A 22,532-nucleotide genomic window follows, 5' to 3' on the forward strand; every position below is an offset into this window, starting at 1 on the left:
CTGCTCAGCTCCTAAGGGGACAGCTGGCAATCTCTAATCATGTTCTTTTGCTAAAGGTCTGTAATGTAACAACCAGTAACCCCTGCATTGATAGAGTGAAGTTTAGTTCACAGAACAACCATTATATGTAACAGCCTGGCAAAGAGTAGGCATTTAGGGAACCAATTCTTCAGCATTTTTATAAAATTGCTTATTATATGCCATTTGTGGGGTGGGCTTGACAATATTTCAGAAAACAGGTTCTGTTTAACAGCTGCTGGAAGCCAAAGCCAAATACTGTGTTGTTACTTCACAGTTGTCCTCTTGGCTCTCAGCAGCTGCTATGGCCTGTCTGGCTGACAGCACCCATTCAGTCAACATCAATCCTTTTCTTAGCATCTGTCCTTCCTGCTCCTAACTCTCCAAATAGCCAAACTTTTTGTAAGTTTGATTAATTAAGTCAAAGATTAGCCCAATACTCTTTATATTTTGACCTCTGACATGAACTATTAATAACCTTTTTCAAAATGTAAGTAATTCTATTATAATCGAAGTAATGCATGTTTGTAAAATATATAATAATAAAAAAATATACATGAGAATCTCTTTTAATTCTGTAACTCAGAGATTACCTCTATTAATACTGGCCTATATTTTTCTAGATTTTTTCTATATTTATAACTCAAAAGTGACTATTTTTAAAAAATAAAAATGGAATGGAACTATATAATTTCATGTAAACTGATTTTGCTTGATATATATCAATATCAATAAATATAGGTATACATCAGTCATTTTCACTGCTGTGTGGTATTCCATTGCTTACATGGAGCATTTATTATACTTTATTTTATGGCTCCCATTGGGAGATATCTAGATTTCTTCATTTTTCCCAACGAAAACTTTTTTTTCAACTTTGTCCACTCAAATTCCTAGAACTAGTACTGTTGGAAATGTCAATATGTAGTGGCAAAACACCCTAAGAAAAGTTGAACAGATTCAACTCATCACAATATATAGGAATGCTGGTCCCTCCATTCCTTTATCCCAGTGAGTCTTAAAAATCTTTTAAATCTTTTCAATATGTGAAATGAAAACATTATATCATTTCAATTTACACTGATTACCAGTGAAAACTTTTTCATATATTTATTTGCTATTTGTAATTCTTTTTTCATATTTCTTTTCCATCCTTTATTACTTTATCATCTCTTTCCCTCTTGCTCTCTGGGAGGGTTGTGAGGAAAAACTATATAAAAATCTAGAATAATATGTAATAAAATGATAACACTGGTGGACTTATGGACGACTTTAATTTTTCTTTTCTTTTTTTCTTATTTACATTATCTATTTTTTCACAAAGAACACATATTATCTATGTAATAAAATCCTGGCCAAATGTATGCAGCTCTGGAATGTGTTTGTGCAGACATGTGGTGTTTAGAAGCTATTTGCTAAGCAGCAAAATTACCAGAGCTCTAAAAATTGTATTGAAATGGCCTTATGCAGTTCAATGGATACAAAGTTTTAAAAAACACATAAAATATCATTTAAAACACACTAGCAGGGATGGCTCCATAGTGTAGTGGTTAGAATGTCTGCTTTACATACAGAAGGTTCTGGGTTCATGCCCCAGGTGGAGCCATGGACCATACCCCGGGTGCGCCAGCCCCCCCCTCACCTCCCTTCTGTCGCCCCCACCCCCGATCTTGGGTGCGGGGCACCAGGCCAGAGCTGTGGAAGGAGTGCCGGTGCACACCAGGCTGTGGAGGGATATGCCCCCTCAGAGATCCAGTTCTTAAGGGGAAACGGCAACATCCATAGGTCAGAGGTGGAAATGGAGGGAGGGGAAATTAAAGAGGGGGCAAATTTTTTTAAAAAGTAAAACACATTGGCAGTTTCTTAAAGGGTTATACCTAAATTTAACATGTGACCCAACAATTCTACTGATAAGTATCCATCTACCCAAAAGCAATGAAAACCTAGGTCCATGAATATGAATGCAAATGTTCATAGAAGCATTATTAATAATAGACAGAGTGGAAACAATCCAACTGTCCATCAACTGGTGAATGGATAGGTAAAATGAGGCATATCCATATAGTACAAGACTAATCAGCAATGAAAGGGAACAAACTACCAACATAATGAATCTCAAAACATATGCTCAAGGAAAGAAGAGAGATGTAAAAGATCACATATTATATCCAGAAATGTCCAGAAAAGACCAATCCATAGCGACAGACGTAGATTAGTGGTTACCTAGGGGCTAGACTAGAGATGGGTGGGGAACGGGCACAAGAAATCTCTTTGAAGTGATGGAAATGTTCCACTGGATTGTGGATGATGGCGGCACAACTCTATAAATGTTCTAAAAAGCATTGTCCACTTAACATGGTTAAATCTTATGTTATTTAAGTTACATCTCAATAAAGATTTTTTTTTCAAAATATAATCTAAAATGTATCATTTAAAATGAACTTATGAGGGAAATCTTTTTCTAAAGGTGTTAAATTCACAACACAGTTGCTGGAATTTTCTTTTCAATTTTGTTTTTCCCATGCACCTTTTCAATTCTCTCACATCAACATCTGACAAATTTTAGAGTCTTTCCATTTCCTTATTTTGAAAATTGGCTTAGGCATAAATTTCAAATTTCAATCTCTTCCCCTTTTAGCCATGTGAAGTCTGGCCTAAACCTGGCAGAGGGCCACAATTCTGGATATGGGCAATGAATTAGAAATGTTGACTGTGTCAGAGTTCCCAAAAAAAGTCCACAAAGGAATCATCCAGGCATAACTTGTTTGGGGTTTTTCTTTTTTTTTCTTCCTTCTTTCCTTCCCTCCCTCCCACTTTCTTTCTTTTGAATCAGCAGAGATATTCTCTGGTTCTTGTTCAGGGAAGACAATTGAGAGCAGAGACAAAGTTTTTGCTTATTCAGTCCTTCTTTACCTAGGTTTATCCAGGTTTTCTGACTAAAGCAACTTACTTGATGAAAAATTCCAATGTGTCTGTTTTCACGGCAATTTACTCAAAAGGCTGGCTTCTTTCTTCCCCTGGTGATATCTGACTTTTCCCACAATGCTTTTGTGTAGGAGAAAATCTAATACATTTTCCAATTACAATAAATATTTATGTATCTTTATCCATTGCTGATAAGTGGCAGAATTCAGTGATCATTTATTATTGATCAATACTGGTGTGGTATAGACTTCTAACTGTCCCCAGTATCTATTTTTCCTGTTTGCTTTTAGTACTAGAACCCCTGCCCTTTAGCAGGGAACACAGCTGCCCAGCTAGAGACTAGATGCTCTCGCTTCCCTCACTGTGAGATGTGTACATGTGGCTAAGTGTTCACCAGGAAGAAGTGATGTGTGCATCTCTGCGTTTCCCCCTCCACTTCCTTTCTCTCCCCTTCTCACAGACCAGAATGGGAAATGGGACAGCACCATAGGGGGCAATGGAACAACAACATAGATGGGATCTGGGATACAGAGTAAGCACATTGAACATAACCATCTGGACCAATACCCTACCTCTGGATTGAAAGACATTGGAAAGTAATAAACTTCTCGTAGTTTTGTTTCAGCAGCTTAGCCTAGACTCTAATTAAAAACCTGGGTTAGGCATCAGAAGGATTGTACCCAAGGCTTTTGATAAATCATTTTACTTTTCTGAGCCTCGGTTTCTGCATCTTAAAATTAAGAGGTTGAATTAGAATGGAAATTCTAACTTTTTGTACCATTGACTCTTCTGGTAAACTGATAAAGCCTGGAGACCCCTTTTTGGAATACTGCCTTTAAATGCATAACATAAAATAAAGTATTTGAGATAACCAAAGAAACCAACTATATTGAAATATAGTTCCAAACACGGACCCTTTGGAAGTCTGTTGATCCCAGTTAAGGACACCTGGATGACCTCTGATGTTCCATCTTGATCAAAATGCCTATGAGTTTATGACTCTATTTAGTGCATAAGTGATATAAAAATTAGCAGGTGAACCTGTATTGTTTATATTTTTATTTTCTATATATTATGATTTTTTGACATCTTAAAAGAGAGAGCCCCGTACAGCCAGCCAATTCTTGGAAAGAGCAAAGGGCTCAGCATGGAGCATGACTTTGATATGCAAACTAATCCATCCAAAGCCAGACCACCTTGATCTGGCCCAGGTGCCCCAGGGGGAAATAGTCCTCTGCCTTAATCATCCCAGGACCTGGTCCCAGACAACTAGGTACACCTATAGCTTAGAGTCCACCCAAATTATTCATACTAGCCAATCATAAACTGTCTTGCCCTACCTTTCCTTCCCCACAGCAACTGCAATAAAGGCCATGGTTTAGGCTCCCCCCTCGCTCCTGCCCCTTATGTGTTCTGACCAGTCAATGCTGGTGCTTCCCCATGTGACCCTACATAGTATGCTGTGCCTTCTGTCTCTAAGATTTGGATAAAACACTCTTGTTTCCCTGAGCCTCTCCTCTGACTTTTGTAGCCACACCTGGCTGGCCATTACATAAAAGAACATGGAACACTGCCCTTGTAGCCTGGAGGTGTTAATGGTCTTCCTAATGTGCTAGGTCGTGTAGGTACAACTTTCCTACTTGTACCTCTCTGATCCATTCAAGATATTCTGAAAAAAGGAAGACTCGTAAAATCAACAATTGTAGTTTGTTTTAAGGATTAAATTGTAGCACCTTGTTTCCTAGCTCATTAAAGCTAAAGCTATAAAGAAGGGGCCTGGAATGAAATACTAATGGATATTTTAAAATAGATATTAAAGAGTAAGTTCCCCAACAACACATCACTCTGTTGTTACAGTTTCCATAAACTGAAATGGCTTTTTAAATAGTATTTAGCACCTCAACTAGAACACCTATAGAGAACTGCACTGTTGGCTCACTGAAGATGAGACAAGTACTGCCATTAGTGACAAACATAGTCTGGAACTTGCTTACCTTTGGGTTAATGTCTTTAGGGTTATTAACCTCTTCACATCAGGTGTAGTATTTCTAGAAGTTAATATCCCTATGGTATGTAATCTGGAAGAATTTTCAAATGGATCTTTCATCATTACAAAAAACATGCCTGGAGAGATTGATTTGGTCTCAGTGTTTTAAATAATCTTGGGTGTTCTGCTTTTTGTTAGGTCTTACCTCGAACAAAGACGTAAGCACTATATTGTTCATAATATTCTCCCATCCATACACGGATTGTGTAGAGGCCTTCATCTTCTTTGTTGAGATGAGAAAATGTCAGTGTTGCCCGATCTCCACTCCAATGTGTTTGTACCCATTTTGATGAAGAAATAAGTGCTCCTGAGTGGGAGAGGGAGTCAGCAAAATTAACCATTCTTTTTCTCTATTACTCCTTTCTTCCTCTCTCCCCTCCATTCCTCCCTCTCTCTCCCTCACTCTCTAGCCCTGTTTCTCCCTCCCTCTGTTCCCCATCTGCTACCTCTCTTTCTCTCTCTATTCCTCTCCTTCTATACTGACAGTTTTCAGACTGGAGGAAGTCTCTAGGGCGTTGAGCCATTCTGCCATGTTTATATTGATAAAAATACTAGACCAGAAATGAGGAGACCAGTACCAGATAATCTGCAGGGCCCAGTGCAAAATGAAATTGCAAGGCCCATTGTTCAAAAAGCAGAGAGAAAAATTACAGTTATAAGTACTAAAGTATAAGGGTTTTCCTCTAAAAATAGCTTATTACTTGTAAAGAGTAATAAAAATAATACAAAAATGCAAAAATAACATTTTCATGTCATAATTTTATAAAAAAAGACTTTATTAATGTGATATCTTGATTGATAATGAATATTTCTGGCTTGCTTTTCTGCAGATTCAGTTATTAGGTGATCAAATTTAGACTTTTATCAACTTTATTTTAAATGGATATAATTGAAAGGAACATCAGTCACTTTTTGCAGACATAAGATCACAAATTAGTTTTGATAATATTTTTATTTTGAGAAGGATCTTTCTGCTGATGTAACTATTACTGCAGCTGTTAAGAGTGTCAGATAATTATAGTATTACGTATTTTATATTATATAGTATTATATAGTTATGGTATAAAGTTACTATTGGGTTAACTTTCTAATAAACTAAAATATAAATTTTAGTACTCTAGAGCTGATGATTCTTAAGGAAAATTTTTTTAAAGGAGATTTAACTTTTCATACAAATCGGTTTCATGTAAGTCTGAATTTAATTTTAAATGTAAATCTACATATTGCATCTTAATGTTTCCTCTTACATGTCCTGTAACTTGTGGAAGTCATACAAGAAACTGAAAAAGACCTCACGATTTGTGTATAATTCAAACAGCTGTTTATGCATTCTATCATTAACTCTTCAATTATGAGGAAAAATTAATTTTCAAATTCTCTTGCTTGTTAATAATTGTTTCATCCAAGGTTTTATATAAAAAGTGTTCTTTTTCATTGAATGCAAAAATGTTTAAACTTAATTTCTATTTCTAAGCCTGAGTATAGTTGCTTTGAAATGTGGCAGTTTTCATAAACAGAGGTTCTAAACCGTGACGAATTCTAACAACTGCTTTATGTGCTTTATTACATTGTCTATATACAGGCTTTTAATTGTAATGTTTTACTGACAGTTTACTGTCTGATTGCTGGCAGTTCCTGCCACAGCCCTCAAGCCAGAAAGTCAATATTTGTGCAAATCCCACAAAGGTGAGCTCTTGAGATGGACAGGCAAGCTGACCTCCTACAGTGGGTCCCATGCTGCCTGCATATGGATCCCCTCCCCTTCTCTAGGGCCATGTTCACTTAGTGCTGTTGCTGCTGCTGCCACTGCTGCCATGCTGGCTTCAACATGGGCCCAGGTCCTGGTCCCAGCCACTGCTTCGGGATCCCATGGTGCCTCAGACTGCCCTGGGTACCCGCATGCACAGGGGAAGTTCAGGCTAACTGCTTGGTGAGTACATTGCCCACTGCTCACCTTGCCCAGGGAACAGCGAGCATGCTCCATAGTTCCATTGGACTTCTCTGATTTCACTTTGTTTTACCAAATAAAATTAACTTGCAAAATGAAGATATATCCAACTTATATAAACAAAAATACATTTTCTTAATCCTTTCCATATATTACTTGGTGATAAAAATATATTTCACAAATATATTGTGAGTTCTACTATTTACAAAAACCTTTTTTTAACATCCAGTAGGTATAGGTTATGCCATCCAACGTCCAGATTCTGCTAGCTCTGATGAATAGATCTGCAGTCTTATGGACATTCATGTTCTGGTGCCAAGTCCAGTTTGCAACTTTCTGCAAATAAGAACCTAAGTCAGAATTCATTATAAAGGCTCACCATTTCTGTACCACTGGATCTCTGGCTGGAAATGTTTAATTTCAGGAGTGATAACTACACGGCAGCCTAGACTCATCGTCTCGCCCTCTCTCCCAAAGGACACATCAAACTTGTCATCAAAGTGGATCTCAAACTTGGACGCATAACCATATGGGGTCACGGCAACTGGGTACAACAAAAACGAACATCAGTAACTTATTTTTTTTCTCATCAAAGATACATAAGCATTTAAATGAGCACAGGCAGAGAGCAGTCACAACAAAGACTGATCAAATGATTTATCTGGGCAAAAATTAAGTCTTATAAAAGATATGTTATTATGTGAAATGGAAATTCTGTGTATGAAAATTCTTGCTTCACTGGTCAGAAAAGCTTATTTATAACTAATAAGATTTGAAGGTCAGATTTCATGCCTTACATAAAATATACATTAATACCACTTTTAGCTTAAACTTAAATAGTTAGCTGCAATATACGTATACATCTTTTAATTTTAGATTCTAAGTTCATTTAAACTCTATTGTTTGTACTCTTGGGACAAATAGCCATATCAATTACTCATAAAAATCTAGTAAGTTGCTTTAACTTCCTTAATGATCTGAGTAAAAAAAATATATAAGAAAAGTCAATGGGAGAAAATTAAAAAGTTTAAAATATTGTAACTTTAAAAATATTTTTCTTAGAAATGTCTTAATTATAGATTGAGTAAATGCCTGTATTATAAACTCTCCCAGGTTTTATCTTCTCTTTTCTCAAAGGAAAGGGCTTGGGAAAATAACGACTATTTATTGGTGGGTTATTATATGCCAGGCATGCTACATTTGACATGTCATCTAATCTTTGCAAAATCCCCATGGCATAGATATTAGCTTTTCCTCTCTTTCAGATGCAGATATAAATGTTCACAAATATACAGTTAATGCCAAGGTTTGAAGAGTATCGTGTAAATTTGAAATTCAAACTCCTAACTGCCCAACTTTAAGACTTAGGCCCTTTCATATTTCATCTGTCTTCCTAAGACCTTAGTATTAATTTGAAAAAGCAAGCTAACATTCATTAGGTTCAACTGTGCCAAGTATTGTTCCAAGTGTTTAATAACTATTAACTCAATTAAGCCTCATAATAACCCTATCAGGTACCATTATTATTGCTATAGATGAGGAAACAGCAGCATAGGGAGGCTAAACAACTGCCCACATTCACCAACCCCACCCCCCACCTCAAGAGCCACATTTATACTGGCAGGCTGTTTCAAGAACTTGTGCTCTCAACCACTATGTGGTATTGCTTTAAATTTACATGTTGCCTGGCAACCGCTAACCAACAGGGAAATGTTCTCTATGAAGTATGTCCCATCTGCCCCACTTCTACATGACAATGTCACACTGAAATCAAAAAGCAAAACAATTTGATCAGACCTTGCTCACTGAGAAGCTGGGCTGGTTCCAAAGCTGCCTTAGGGAGTAGAGATAAGGGTTATAGTAGGCCTGAGGTTTAGGGGTTGTCAAATCTAGAGCTAAATCTAGACTGCTTCCTATTTCGTACTATTAAGAATGGTTTCAATTTTTTAATTATTGAAAAAATCGAAAGAAGACTAAGAATTTGTGACATGTGAAAAGTGACAGGAAATTCAAATTTCAATGTTTATAAATAAGGATTTATTAGAACACAGCCATCTTATTCATTTACCTCTTGTCTATGGCTGCTTTTGTGTTACAATGGCAGAGTTGAGTAGCTGCAAAAGAGACCATGTAGCCCACAAAACCTAAAGTATTTACAACCTGGTCCTTTACAGAAATGTTTGCTAACCCCTGGTTTGGAATATGGTTTAGAATTAGAAAGACCATATTACAAGTCCCTACTCTACCAGTATGTGTGGTCTTGTCCCTTGATTTAACCTTCTAACCTGCTTCACCATCTAACCTGCTTCTCCATAGCACAGAGGAAAAGGAGCTTATTTTATAAGCTTTGGGAGTGCATTAAATGAATCAATACATATAAAAAAATGTCTTAGTATAGTTTATGAAACACCAATCAATATACATTAACTATTAGAACAGAACCAAGGGCAGGAAGATTTATTTATGATATTTACCAGCATATTCCAAGCACCTAAACTAGTACATAGCTCATACTAGATGCCCAGTAAACTGGTTGAAGGAATCAATAAAAGCCCCTGTCTTCTGTGTTAGGAACAACTGCACTCAATTCAGGGGCCAGAGAAGGCTCTGACTGAATGCAACTGGAGTTAGAGAAGTAGTGTCGAGCTGGGCTTTCAGACCTTGACTTGATGGATAAGAGGAAAATAGGAGAAACATGGATGATGATATGGTAGTGAGAATGAGCAGGATACCTTCAGAAAATTGTGGAATGATCAAATAGGACAGTCTTGGGGACACTGGAAGATAAGTCGTAGTTTCAGAATTTCCAACTATTCTCTTAACATAAATAAAATGATATGAGAACAATATGATTTGGGATGTATTCCTCCCTCACTCTCACTCCTCTTTATCCCCTGCCCATGAGATTGACAACCATGGTTATATGTTGAAATATTAACATTTGGAGCTATTCCATGAAGTTGATGAAGTAGATCATCTAAAGACATCAAACTAACCAGTTAGATGAAAAACTGACCCATGAGAAAGTATCTTCATCAATGATTTTCAAAACTATCACTTATTTTTTTAATGTTTGGAAAATAAGAAGTTAGGGTTTGGCTACCTTTTTCAGTCTGACCATTGTAAGCACCTAATTATTTGAAGAACCATAAGGATTTTACTTTTATTGCTTCCCATGAAAAGAAGTTCTGACTTAGATAAACTAATTGAAGTTCACAAATACACAAATTACCGCTGATTGGAATTTTTAATAGGTTGCTATTTAACCACATTTAGACATCCTTTTAAATTGCACTTCATAAATTAATGTACTTATTTATTCACTCAATATTGAATAGCTACTCTGTGTCAGGCGCTGGGATTTAGAGATAAAAGGTCCACCCTTGCCTTCAAGTGGCTCACGGGCCAGTGGGAGAAATAGACATTTAACAGTTAACAGTGTCCAGTGTAAGAGATGTTCTTATGGAGGTGCCATGGCCTCACTAAGGACATCCAACTCTGACTGGGTGGGGTGGGGGTGGCAGTGGGGTAACAGTAGAGGTTAGACATGGGTTTCTCCAGGAGGTAATGCTGACCTATACATTTAGGGATGAGTAAGACTATAAACAGTCCAGACATACATGTGAATGTGTGTGTGTGTGTGTGTGTGTGTGAGTGGTTAAATCACTCTGTCCAGGTTTGTATAATGATCTTTCCCAGTTTAACGCAGACTTAAAATCATTTGCCATTTTTAGCCCATTACATCTGGGCTTTTATAAAACCAAAAAAAGCAATTATATTCAGAAAGAGAACAGTAACCAAAGAATCTAAAAAAAATGAAACTAACTATAGACAGCTATTATATATACATATTAGCATATATTACAACATATACTATGCATTTATTTCAGCATTATAGAATAGCTTATTAAGCTGTATTTTAAATGTAGATGACATTTAGTAAATATATGTTTAAACTTACAGCTGAGGGGCATGGTGGAAGCCCCAGCATGGAAGCGAGTCTCATCAAACTCTCCTTTATATCCTAGAAAAGAAAACCGAAATGCACATGACCTACCTCTTAATTGTTTTTAGCAATGTGAATAAATTATTCTAAAAACACATTTGGAATAAAACAAGTTCAGCAAACCTACTCTTTACCACCACCGAGGCATATGCTGAAAGCTCTCCTTTAACATTCATTGCTGAGGCCCGGTACTGAGCGGTGTCTTCAAAATCACATCTGAAAAAATGTATAGAAATAAGTGGATATTGCAGTGATACTCTTTGTAATTGCTGGCTGTTCTTTCAAAGATCTCTGCCACCGTGGCACACTGGAAATCAGTGGCTGACATGTGGTTCTATGGGACTCTTGATGAAGCTGCTCTCTCTGATCTGGCTCCCTGTGGGATTTTACATAGTCCAAGGGATTTACAGTAGTTTCAGGCCAGCAGTACAGGATGGTAGAAGACCTATAGTACACTGTGATCCTAGTCTGGGTTAATTTATAATGTCTAAAAAAAAATGTCAACAAAATGATAAGCACATAAATTACAGCATGATGGCATTATAATCAATTGGGGGCACAGTCTCCCTGCTGGCCTCCCCGAGAGTGAGTTTCAGTCTGGGGGTGACAGGGCAACAAGAGGGAAAGAAAAAGCCTCTCCTTGTAGACTTCCACGGCTTCCTTGAGCCACAAACCAGATCTAGGTCAGTCTAATGTGTGGTTCTGTGTTCTAGCCTCAAAGTACAAATAAATGAATTCTACTAAGGTTCAGGCCACACTTGGGGTTTTGGCCCACGGCATGACACAAGAGTTGGAAGTTCCTCTGAGTTATAATACAGGAATTGTGATATCTTTAATAATGGAGTTAGGGAGACAATGATCTCACAGAGAGATGAACAGGCTAAGATTTCAAAGCTGGTTGTTTGTGTCATATCATTTGCAGTGTCTATGTTATTCATTGTCCCTCTAAGTTTAGTTTCATTCGTATAAACTTATTTCTTGTTGAAATTTTACAGACATCAATAGAACTCCAGGAAGGTCAATACAGTTGTCTTTCTCATAACTATTTAATTATCAAGCAACAACATAGCTCACTGTTGCCTCAGAAGAACCATTGACTGACAGCATTGATGTGACTTCAGATCAGGGTCAGAGCTTGGAGAACATCCCAGCGTCCAGGGTTCTGTTTGAAGCCCAGCATCACTTGTGTCAGCTGTTCTGATCTGAAGAGAAGGCTATAAATCTCCTGAGATCAGAATGATGTAAATTTTACTTTTATATCTCAGCATGTCATGGTTTTATGAGAACTAAAAAATGGCAGGAGCTTGTTTAACTTTTGTATCTACATAACTAGGCTTGGATTTCAATATCATTTTTAAGAGATGTGATAAATCCTCGAGGACTTGGGAATTTTGATGTAGGTTCTGCTTTCAAATTTTTTTCTTGTTGAGTATCTTTTTAATAAAGTGAGGTATACGTCACTGATATTAAAGATGGACATATGCACAAAAGAAAACAAACTTTTTTGGCTGAGGTCTGGGGAAGGAAGAAAAAGCATGAGAAACAGAAAACGTGGGGATGGGGTAGAGTACAGTCTTACTTGTAAACTGTAGAAAAGATCTAGAAAGTATGGGTGCTCTTTGCCTATGCAGGGTCACTGAGTACAGGTAGCACCCACCCAACCCCACTGTCAATCACCCTCACGATTGAGGAGTCATAAATGACATGTGTCCAGATTTAATTCTAGACTTAAATTTAATCCCAGGACCAGTTCACTGGACCAGGCATGTGGACGAGCAGGCCTGGCACAGGGCAGCCAGGTGTGTCAGAAGCACTTTACTGAGTGCCGTGTACGCAGGCAATCTGCTTTCAAATTTTACTTTGAATTTTGCTTTAAAGACACCCCAATGTCCATGTTTCCTCCACCTACAGGTTGATAGGGTGGGTGCATTGTTTCCCACAGTTCATCTCTTCTAGTCCAGCTTACATTCAATGCCACCCACTCCAACTTCCATATCCTTTACTGATTAATGACAAAAGAGTATGATGACGATGTTGATTTGGAACTCTGAAAGGATAACCGAGTATAAATGTCTATTTATATAACTTAGTTTTTACTAATGTCTAAGAAAGGGATAAATAAAAAATTAATTTTTTCTCATCATCTTTGACTAAACTCAGACAGAAGATCACTTTGGGAGGTAACCTAGGCTTGGTAAGAATGAGTCACGCATATCACTCTCAGGTGTGCACCAAGAGAAGCGATGCATGTGCACATCCCCATTGAGATCGTGCTGCGTCATCGGGAGCAGGGGAGGAGAGCAGCTGTGGACCAGAGCAGTGAAGTGTCTCCCTGAGAAATTGTCGGGCAACACACACGGACCCTGATGTCCTCTTACGTGTTAATTTCCAGCGTGTGCAGTCCATATCGACTTTGAATAATATATTTCCCAGGGTTTGCATGGACGTTTATTGGCACTTGGTTTTTATACCTATGAGACAATGGAAACAAAGTGCAATAAGTTGAAGTGTAAATAGCTTCACGATTAAAAGTGCTCACACACGCATGCACACATGTACCCACACACAATTCTTCTTCCTGAAGGAACACCTGTAAACATGGCACTGAGGTTGGCAGCAGCGTTGGCTCAGTAAATACAATCTACGGTAGGTTAAATAAAATGCACTAAAAATACGGTGAAACTTCTCTGTATACTTGCTTTCCTCTCCATCATAAAAATTACATTTAAGCTGACTGTTCACAACAATATGATTGAATCTTGCATACATAATGTTGAGTGAAAGAGCCAGACTCAAAAGACTACATAGTATAATGATTGCTTTATACAAAGTACAAATCCAGAAAAGATCAATTCATGCTGCTAGAAGTCAGGAAAGTGATTTCCCCCTGGAGAGTGGGGAGGAGGTTGAAGAGGGGACATGAAGGAGACATCTTGGCTGCTGATAATGTCTGGTTTTTTGATTTGGGTGTTGGTTACATGGGTATGTGCAATATACAGAAATTCATCAAAGCTGTGCATTTATATATAATATGCACTTTTTATGTGAATTATGCTTCAACAAAAGATCCAAAAAAGAAAAAAAATTTGACCATTGTTGACACGACAGAGGGAAAACCTTTGTGTTACGGGTTTTATTGTTGGCTGCCTATGTAGGATGACAGCATAACACTCCTCCTACGAACATTCTTGCATATGGTTAAAAAGCAATGTCATTATACTGAAAACTCATTATATTTGTTTTATTCCATCATAAGCAAGCATGGCTCTTGGCTTGGAAGAACTTAAAATATTAATCATGAAAGAAAATTTCTGACAAATAAAAGCTGAAAGGTTTCCTTTTTCTCACTGTCTCATCCTTGGTTAAGCCTCTCAGGCCTCAAAGGGTAGGGTACTGGGAGGGTCCTTTCCAGAGACACTGTATCCCAAGTCTACAAATGGCACCTTGATTCTTTGCCATGTCCTTATGGTCTCAATAGCCAGTGGCTATGGTGCCAAACCGGGCTCTCCTGTGTAAGCCATTTTCTGCCCAAAAGAGGAGATGGATTTTACTTGTTTATCTTTCAGATACCCCACTTCGTGTGCACAGATACCACAAATAACACTAATAACCATAACTAATACAGAGCATTTACAACAAGCCAGGCAAGGTTCTAAGTGCTTTATGAATAGATTAGTAAATTCGAACCTCACAACAACCACATGAAGCAGAACTATTTTTAACATAATTTTTCAGTTGAAGAAACCAAGGCTGGAGAGATTAAGTAATTTGTTCCAGCTCACACAGCTAGGAATAGCAGAGCTGGGATTTGAACCCAGGCAGTCTGGCTCCTGACAACGTGGAATGTTTCCATTTCCCAATTGTTCTCTATTTAGCTGCATTTTATTTATTTAGACTTCTGGGAATGGTTATAAGGAAGTTTGGGATCAGGGAAAGTGGTGGAAAGGAAGAAAAAGAAAGGAGATAATCACAGTCGGTTCCTCCCTTCCCCCAACTGCATACTCACACATGTGTGTGCACACATGTTCTATGTCCTTAAAACACATATTTATTTTCTATACTTTTAAAAATATATCATTCTCCTCCATTTAGCAAAATCCCAACTCATCTTTCAAGGTTCAGATCAAATGCTACTTCTTCAGTAAACTCCTCCCTGAAATCCCACACAATATTAATTGTTCCTGCCATTCCATATCAGTGTTAATTAGTTCAAATTGCAAGATAGTACATTTATTAAATTATGGTTGATTATATGTCACTTCTACTAAGCTGCAAGTGCCTTAATGATAGGGATTATGTCTGATTCATATTTGCTTCTATTCCTACTCTCAAGGAAACATGAGTCATGGACACATATTAGGCACTCAATGTTTGTTAAATTGGATTGAACAGAATTATTGTGTAATGCAATAGATTAATTGTAGCATCATACATTTTGCCCAAAGAACAGAGTTCTGACAAACATGTACTTCATGGTTTGGATAATTTAAAATAAGTGTATAGGAAGAAAGTAACTTGAGGTTCTTTGTGTCTCAGTTCTCTCAGATCTGAAAAGAGAAGGCTGGACTCACTTAAGAATCACTGCTGCATGGCAGGCATAGTGGTATAAACTTCTACCCGACCCACAGAGGACATTGGTAGCTGTTTCCTGCCAGCCCAGAAGCAGCCTCAGACAGCTGTCTCACCACTGAGCTCTAGACAAGCAGGACTATCTGATCAGGGATGGCCTGTAAAAATAAATCTGCTCATAGCTCCTAATTTCGAACACCCCTTGCTTGGAGCGAATGACAGGGTAGAACATATTAATTGACATGTTCTCCTGATTGAATTGGCTTAGATAATTTTACACTTGGCTCAGAAGCTCCCTCTTGCTCAGTGTTTTCATGTGCTGGGGTGTTTTCAGTAGTCCCTTTTAGCATAAGAAGAGAAATATATGGCACGGACAGCTGGGCATGTGCTACTTGACTCAACAATTGAATAACGCCCCATTTGGCTTCCGACCGAAAATGTTGTTAATTATCTCCATAAAGTTGGAGTTAAAACAGTATTTTGCAGCTCCCAAAGTTGCTTTACCTTCCTTGCTCTCCTGTACTACTCAGCTTAGCATCTTAATGCCTTTCCTCCAGCTAAACACCAGTGACTTCTAATGTGACCTTCTGGCACTTGAAATTGGTTTAAAATTCTCTCTCTGTCTCTGTCTCTGTCTCTCTCTCTCTCTCTGTTTCTCTCTCTCTCTCTCTCTCTCTGTCTCTCTATCTCTCTCTCTCTCTCTCACACACACACACACACCCCTACTTTGAGGAGGTTCTAGTCTTTCGTCTGGTACTTTAGATATCAGTGTGAGAAATGCCTGTTTTAAAGCAGCAGATAAGGAGTAAGTTAAGAAACTATTTGATTCTCTTCCCCAAGGAATTCACCGAGGCATTCAGGTTCCAGGTCACTTGACATTGGCTGCCTTTGGTATTAAGTCTGAAAAGAAAAGAAGGATTTTTGGCCTTTTCTGTATATGCTTCACAGCTTGTTATTTCTGGAAAGTGAAATTCCAAACTGTCCAGTCATTGGCTAATTTTGGAGAGTAATTTACACCCTGGGATTATTCATCAAAAGGTTTCTGAAATTCTTGTGAATATTTAGATGTACACCATTTTCTTTATCATTTTCATGTAGAGTTTATGAACAGTCGGTTAATAAGCTTTCATTATACTATAAGTATTTCTAGAATAATACTCGTTCCCTGAATAAATGTCTATTTGGAGGTGGGGCTGACTTTGATAATGAGAGTAACGATGAAAGCTCTTTGTGTAAAGCATGGTCCAGTAAAAAGGCTTCATTCTAATTTTTTCTATCAGCAAATAATGCATGCCAAAATGATCTTTATCATGTTGAATCCCCCTAAAAATGTGATTGATGCGTTAAATCTAATCTTATGTTTTAAATAAATAGCAATTACTCACTTTAAAAACCAATTAGCTGAGAGAAATCTATCTTATTTGGGTAGATTTTGGAATTACATTAATAAGAAAAAATCTAAAAGAAAACTCCAAATCCTTATGTTGAGAAGTAACTATAAATTATAAATAACTTTTAACTATTTTAAATGTACATTGTTTTCCTAAGATAATATGGTAGCAACTGCTAAATTTGAATACATGTGAATAACTAATCTTGTAAACAAATTCAATACATGATTCTATTATAGAATTTATAAATTCTCATAATTTGCAAAAATAGAATAAGACTTTTCCAAATCTTCAGGCTCTTTCTAAGATACATTTCTCATACTATTTTATTCCCAGCTTTTTAATTATTACCAAGCCTAATGACAATTTCTTTAAATGTCTGTTTGCCAATAATTTTAGGAGCAATGTGAGGAATTCCAAATATGTAGTTTAAGTGTCTCGCTTGAGGATCTAGTCCAGTATCCATGTATAGATCTGAAAATATGGGTGTTGAGTGAGCGAATGAATGATTATCATTTTCTAATACCAACACATTGTTTTAGTGAGTTTATGTGAATCTCCTTGCTGTCACAATCCAGATTTTCATTGACAAAATTGATCTTGACTAAGGGCTGGAAATCCAATTAAATCTAGCTCTTTAAAAAAAAAAAAGTGTGTAAAATTAACTCAATTCTCTTATTTTAAAAAGAACTTTTCTCTTTTCTCCTATTTCATATAATTTTAAAATTGACTAGGCAATACATTTATATGGTCCAAGAACCAGAAAGTATAAGGGAGCATAGAGAATAGTCTCCTTCTTCACACTTGTCTACCTTCTACCCAGCTCCTCCCCACAGCTAACTGCTTTCCTTAGATTCTTATGTCTCTTTCCAGAGTTCATGCAAGTAAAACAAAAATAGTCCTCTCTCGGTATCCACAGGGGATTGGTTCCAGGATCCTTTGTGAATACCAAAACCCACAGATGCTCAAGTCCCTATACAAAATGGTATAATATTTGCATATAACCTATATTTACATATAGGCTATGACAGGATACTTATACCTCACTTCATTTGCATGGATTCAGCATAGTGCTCAGCATGTGACAAATTTAGGTTTTGCTTTTGGGAATTTTTGCTTTCTGGGATGTTTTTTCTCTCGAATATTTTCAATCTGTGTTTGATTGAATCCGTGGATGCAAAACCCATGGATGTGGAGTTTCTCAACTGTACAAACATAAATTTTTTCTCCTTCCCTTTAAATCAATATATAGTTTATTATACAAGCTATTATATAAATATAGCTTATTAAGTAAAACAACTTCATTTTTCATCACATGTATAGTTTTCCTCCTATATTAACAAAGCCCTCCCTTAAGATGGCCAGCTTCACCACCAGTGCAGCAATATCTTCTGCAGCTAACTTCTCTGCTGGACCCAAGACCTAAATAGGCTTCCTTCTGATTTCAGAGCAGGTTGGGCATAGGACGGTTTTCCTCAGGGTCTTTGCACCTGGCCATGATGAGTGATGTGTGCTTCTGTCATTTAGCACTCTGTGGGTAATCTCTAGATTCCATTTAGATGGATTTGGTCAGTACGCGGGATCAGCTGAAGAGCAGCTGCTGCATGTTCAGACCATTTGTTAGACCTCAGGGATTTCCATGACCTGAGGGTGCCTAGTGGAAACTTGGAACCATCTCTGGAAAGGACTCTAAGAGAGCCAGGCCCCAGGCACACATGCCTGTGAAAGACATGGCTAAGGACCTAACTGCTACAAGTGAAGGCAGCGGGACTCCACGAAGCATTATCATAAACTTATTCCTGTAATTTATCTCCTTCTTTCACGGAGATTATTTTCAAGTATTTCTTTCATACTTGTCTTCAGTCCAGGAAGCTGCAGCTGGCTACCAAAAAGGCATAAATGCCAGCAAAGTAATCTCCAACAACCATGGTTTCTGCTTGAGTGGTGGGTTCCCTGCTCATTGAGGGGAAGGATGCTTTCTGAAGATTGCATACTATGTACTAGCATTTCAAAGTAAATTAGAGCTTCATTTAGTGATAATTTTTAAAAAGCCATCATACCCAGGAAGGTATACTAATCCCACATAAAAATTTACTACCAGAGAAGGATGTGCCTTGGAGCCTGAGAAGCTGAAGTTTCAGGGACTCTCACTAGCATGGGTCTCTGCAAGGCTCTATGCCTAATTTATACTACCAACTTTATGTTCTTTTTTGTAGAGTGACCACCAAATTGTATAAGCTTAGCGAACCCACAAAACCTAGATCTGACCTTGTTTATTGTCATAGCCAATTTTCAGTTATCTACTAGCTGTCTAATCTTCAGCTTTATCTAGGGGCAAATCTTGCTTTCTCAAGTATGGTTAACTATTTTCTTAGTGGTCCACTAGTTCTTTTGTTTTAATATTTACTTTTTTGCTTGACTTGCAAAGCAACTGGACTTTCTGTGAAATGCTCTGATCTGTCCCTACTGGGAGAATTTTAGATAAAAAATGGACTCATCTTCTCCAAGCACTAAACAGGGTGTAGGATCTAGAGAAGGCCTGTCCCAGTAAATGTACAGCCTCTCCAACATTCCTGAGACAAGTCCTGTCTCTGTGCCTTTATTTTTGTTTAAAAGGAGCCCCTAGGACATGAAATTCACATGTTGAGGAAAGAAATATTTCAAAGCCAGATAGGAAAATTTCGGAAAGAATTGTACTACTGCTCAGCTCCATTAGTGAGGATAACTGAAAATTGACAGTATTTCTATTTTTCAATTTAACTGGAATTCTAAAAGTTGACAATTTGGTAATTTCAGATTTTTCTGGGGCATTTTTATCTTTTTTGTTTGTTTTTAAATTATTCCTTTATCAGCCAACAAAATAACAGTGTATGGAATTTAATCTCCAACATAGTTTGAGTTCTGCCTTTGTGGAGCCACATCATTCTGGCTTAATAAATAATACCATCAGTGGTACATAAGCATGTTTATATTCTAGTTGCTGTGTATTTAACAGAATAAATAAATGCTTAAGAAATTGATATTTATCTCTCAGAGATTACTTTATATTCTTTTGAAAATCATCTTTAACTCATTTTTCAAAAGCAGGAAAACAGTGATAGGATGGTATATAATAAATATAGCTATCCGATTAAGGACTCTGATTATTTATTTATGTGTACATTTGAATTCATGAAAGAAGAGAGTTTTTTACTAACCAAATATATTTCTTAGAGCTAAAAATTAGGCAATCAAAATTAGATGGCCTAATTTTAAGAAAGTTAGGATTTTTTTTTTTCAGGTAGGAAATAATCAGTTTTTGAAAAGGAAATGTCCCTTTAATAGGCCAAATTTACAACTCCATCGTCACAGAGAAAGGTGGGGAGAAGATGGGTTGATTCCTAAATTACTATAGCATACTTTTATACTTTAAAGCTTGTAAATTGATTTTTAAAACTTCATTTTCATTGATCTATGTTCCTACATTTCTCATCTTTGTTTACTATAAATTATTTGTTTTGATAATATATAGCTGGCTTGGGTTTCATTCTTTGGTTTTCAAACTCAAGAACCTTGAGAAGAGTTTACATACAAGAAAAATATAAAGTAAATCCAATATTGTCAGAGGCAGATTTATATCATAGGTGAATTCTTAAAAACTCACCACCTGCTACATAAAGATAACTATTTATATAGATAACGGATCTATCTTCCCAGCTACCCACAGTCATGCTAGCCAGGGGTCTGAACATTAGAGATAATGGGACAGAAAGGAGAAGGAGGTGGTCACTCCGTGGGTGACAGTGTCATTCAATGTAGGGTTTATACTACAATATAAGGTGCATTTACCACCACTCCTGAGATAAGAAAACCATGCAAAATACTTGTGTCAGAGAATAAAGTGGAAAACACCTTTTTGAGTTGGTTCAATTATTTTCATACTTCTATTCTCTGTGGCAGCCATTCATGACATATGATAGGAAAATTCTGAGTTTAGAGATCACAAAATCATTGACAATTGCAATAGGATATATAATGGAAGGAGAAAAGGGGTACTTATTCTTTATGGAAAGAAAATGCCTTCAGGCCCCATTTCGAGTAATATTTCCCATCAAATTCTCTCTCTCTCTCTCTCTTTTTTTTTTTTGGCTTTACGAAACGTATCATTGCTACTGATCACAAAATGATGCCTGTATTTAATGAGAACAAATTTTTATGGTCCATAGCAGTTATAGACATATATTTTCTTTGTATGTAAGTATGTTGATAAAATTTTAACACTTTACATAAGATAAAGACCCATTGTATAATAGGATTATAATGTATCATAATATATCATAACATATGCAAGACTATTCTTTCTTCTCATACATAAAATATTCATCCAGTATCCTTTCTTCACAATTTAAAAAATCTATACAAACTTGCAAATGCTTTCACTGACTCTTGCATATTTATAATGCTGAATGTTTTCACTAGAGATAAAATTAATTTTGCATAATTGATTCTATGAGCAGTTTTATAAAGATAACATACCATGTGACTCGAGGTTCTGGCCAGCCAGAAACAGAGCAGTGTAATTTTACATTTTCTTTCTCCCAAACAGTGTGAGAACGAGGTTTAATAACAAACTCAGGAGCATGGAGAAGATGATCTTCATTCAACTTTTTATGAAATGCTTCGGTTTCTTCTAACTGAAAAAAAAAAAATCACAATATGATAAAATCAAAGGAACCTGCACAACTAAAATAACAAGCAGAAACCGAAATCATCATTTTTCTATTTGGAGCTTTACTTCTGTATTCAAATCAAATGCATATTTCTTGCCCCCTTTTAAAACAATATGCCATTTAATTTTTAACATTCTAAGCCTAAGCAACATATTTTATTTCCCTAAGGCGGACTTTTTAAGGTTATTTAGAACCTTAATTTTTTTGAAACCTAAAATTTCATGGAGTTCATAGCTATTAAATTTGTCTTTCTTTGACCTATACATTTTGATTTCTTTCTCTTTGTTTTCTTTAGTTTTGTTTCTCCACAATATCACATATTTCTTAATTTGAAACAAATCAGTCTATATCTACACACGCAAAGTTCCATGCATTTCCACTTTTGTAAGTTATATTAAATTGTCTTTTCTTACTGTTTTCCTCAGTGACAGGCGTTCTGCCTTTTCTCGAATTGCAACTTTCCTTGACTTCTTCTCAAAAGCTTCCTCTTGGTGGAGACTGGATGAAGACTGTTTTGATACCGTGGACTGTTTGGATGTTGTGATTCCTTCCTCACTAGCAAGGAGATTCCTCTGGGCTATATAAGCAGCAGCTTCTTTAATTCTTTCCTCTTCTGTGTCTGTAATTCCACTGACATGTACTTGGCTAAAATAGGGTAACGGCAAATTACGGGTATTGTGGATGGCAGTGATAAGATGGCTTAATTTCACTAAGTTCAAAGTACCAGACCTCAGAAACTGTGCACTATGCCTAAAGAGAACCTGATAGAAAAACCTGGTAAATCAAGAGCTATCTCTTCACAGTGGAAGTAATCTTCACCTTAACAAATACTGATAATAACCATAATAATACATATTATGGCCCTGGTGCTTTGCCAAGCGCTTTTCACATACAGTATCTCATTTACCCCCACAACAAC

At 36.8% G+C, this 22,532-nt stretch overlaps 1 protein-coding gene across 1 annotated transcript in view; it reads right to left on the minus strand.

Annotated features, from left to right (window-relative positions):
* The window catches only part of MYOM1 (myomesin 1), a 146,362-nt gene that overhangs the window by 88,117 nt on the left and 35,713 nt on the right, over positions 1-22,532 (minus strand). The window contains exons 5-11 of the mRNA XM_039845262.1: positions 22,027-22,258; positions 21,420-21,577; positions 13,323-13,415; positions 11,072-11,160; positions 10,900-10,962; positions 7,318-7,482; positions 5,136-5,297 (exon numbers count right to left, since the gene is read on the minus strand). Coding sequence (XP_039701196.1) covers positions 5,136-5,297; positions 7,318-7,482; positions 10,900-10,962; positions 11,072-11,160; positions 13,323-13,415; positions 21,420-21,577; positions 22,027-22,258 — 962 coding nt within the window. The remainder of the gene's footprint in view (positions 1-5,135; positions 5,298-7,317; positions 7,483-10,899; positions 10,963-11,071; positions 11,161-13,322; positions 13,416-21,419; positions 21,578-22,026; positions 22,259-22,532) is intronic.

The sequence above is a fragment of the Pteropus medius genome, unplaced genomic scaffold (genome assembly GCF_902729225.1).
Source record: "Pteropus medius unplaced genomic scaffold, Ma_sr-lr_union100, whole genome shotgun sequence".
In the NCBI taxonomy this organism is placed as follows: domain Eukaryota; kingdom Metazoa; phylum Chordata; class Mammalia; order Chiroptera; family Pteropodidae; genus Pteropus; species Pteropus medius.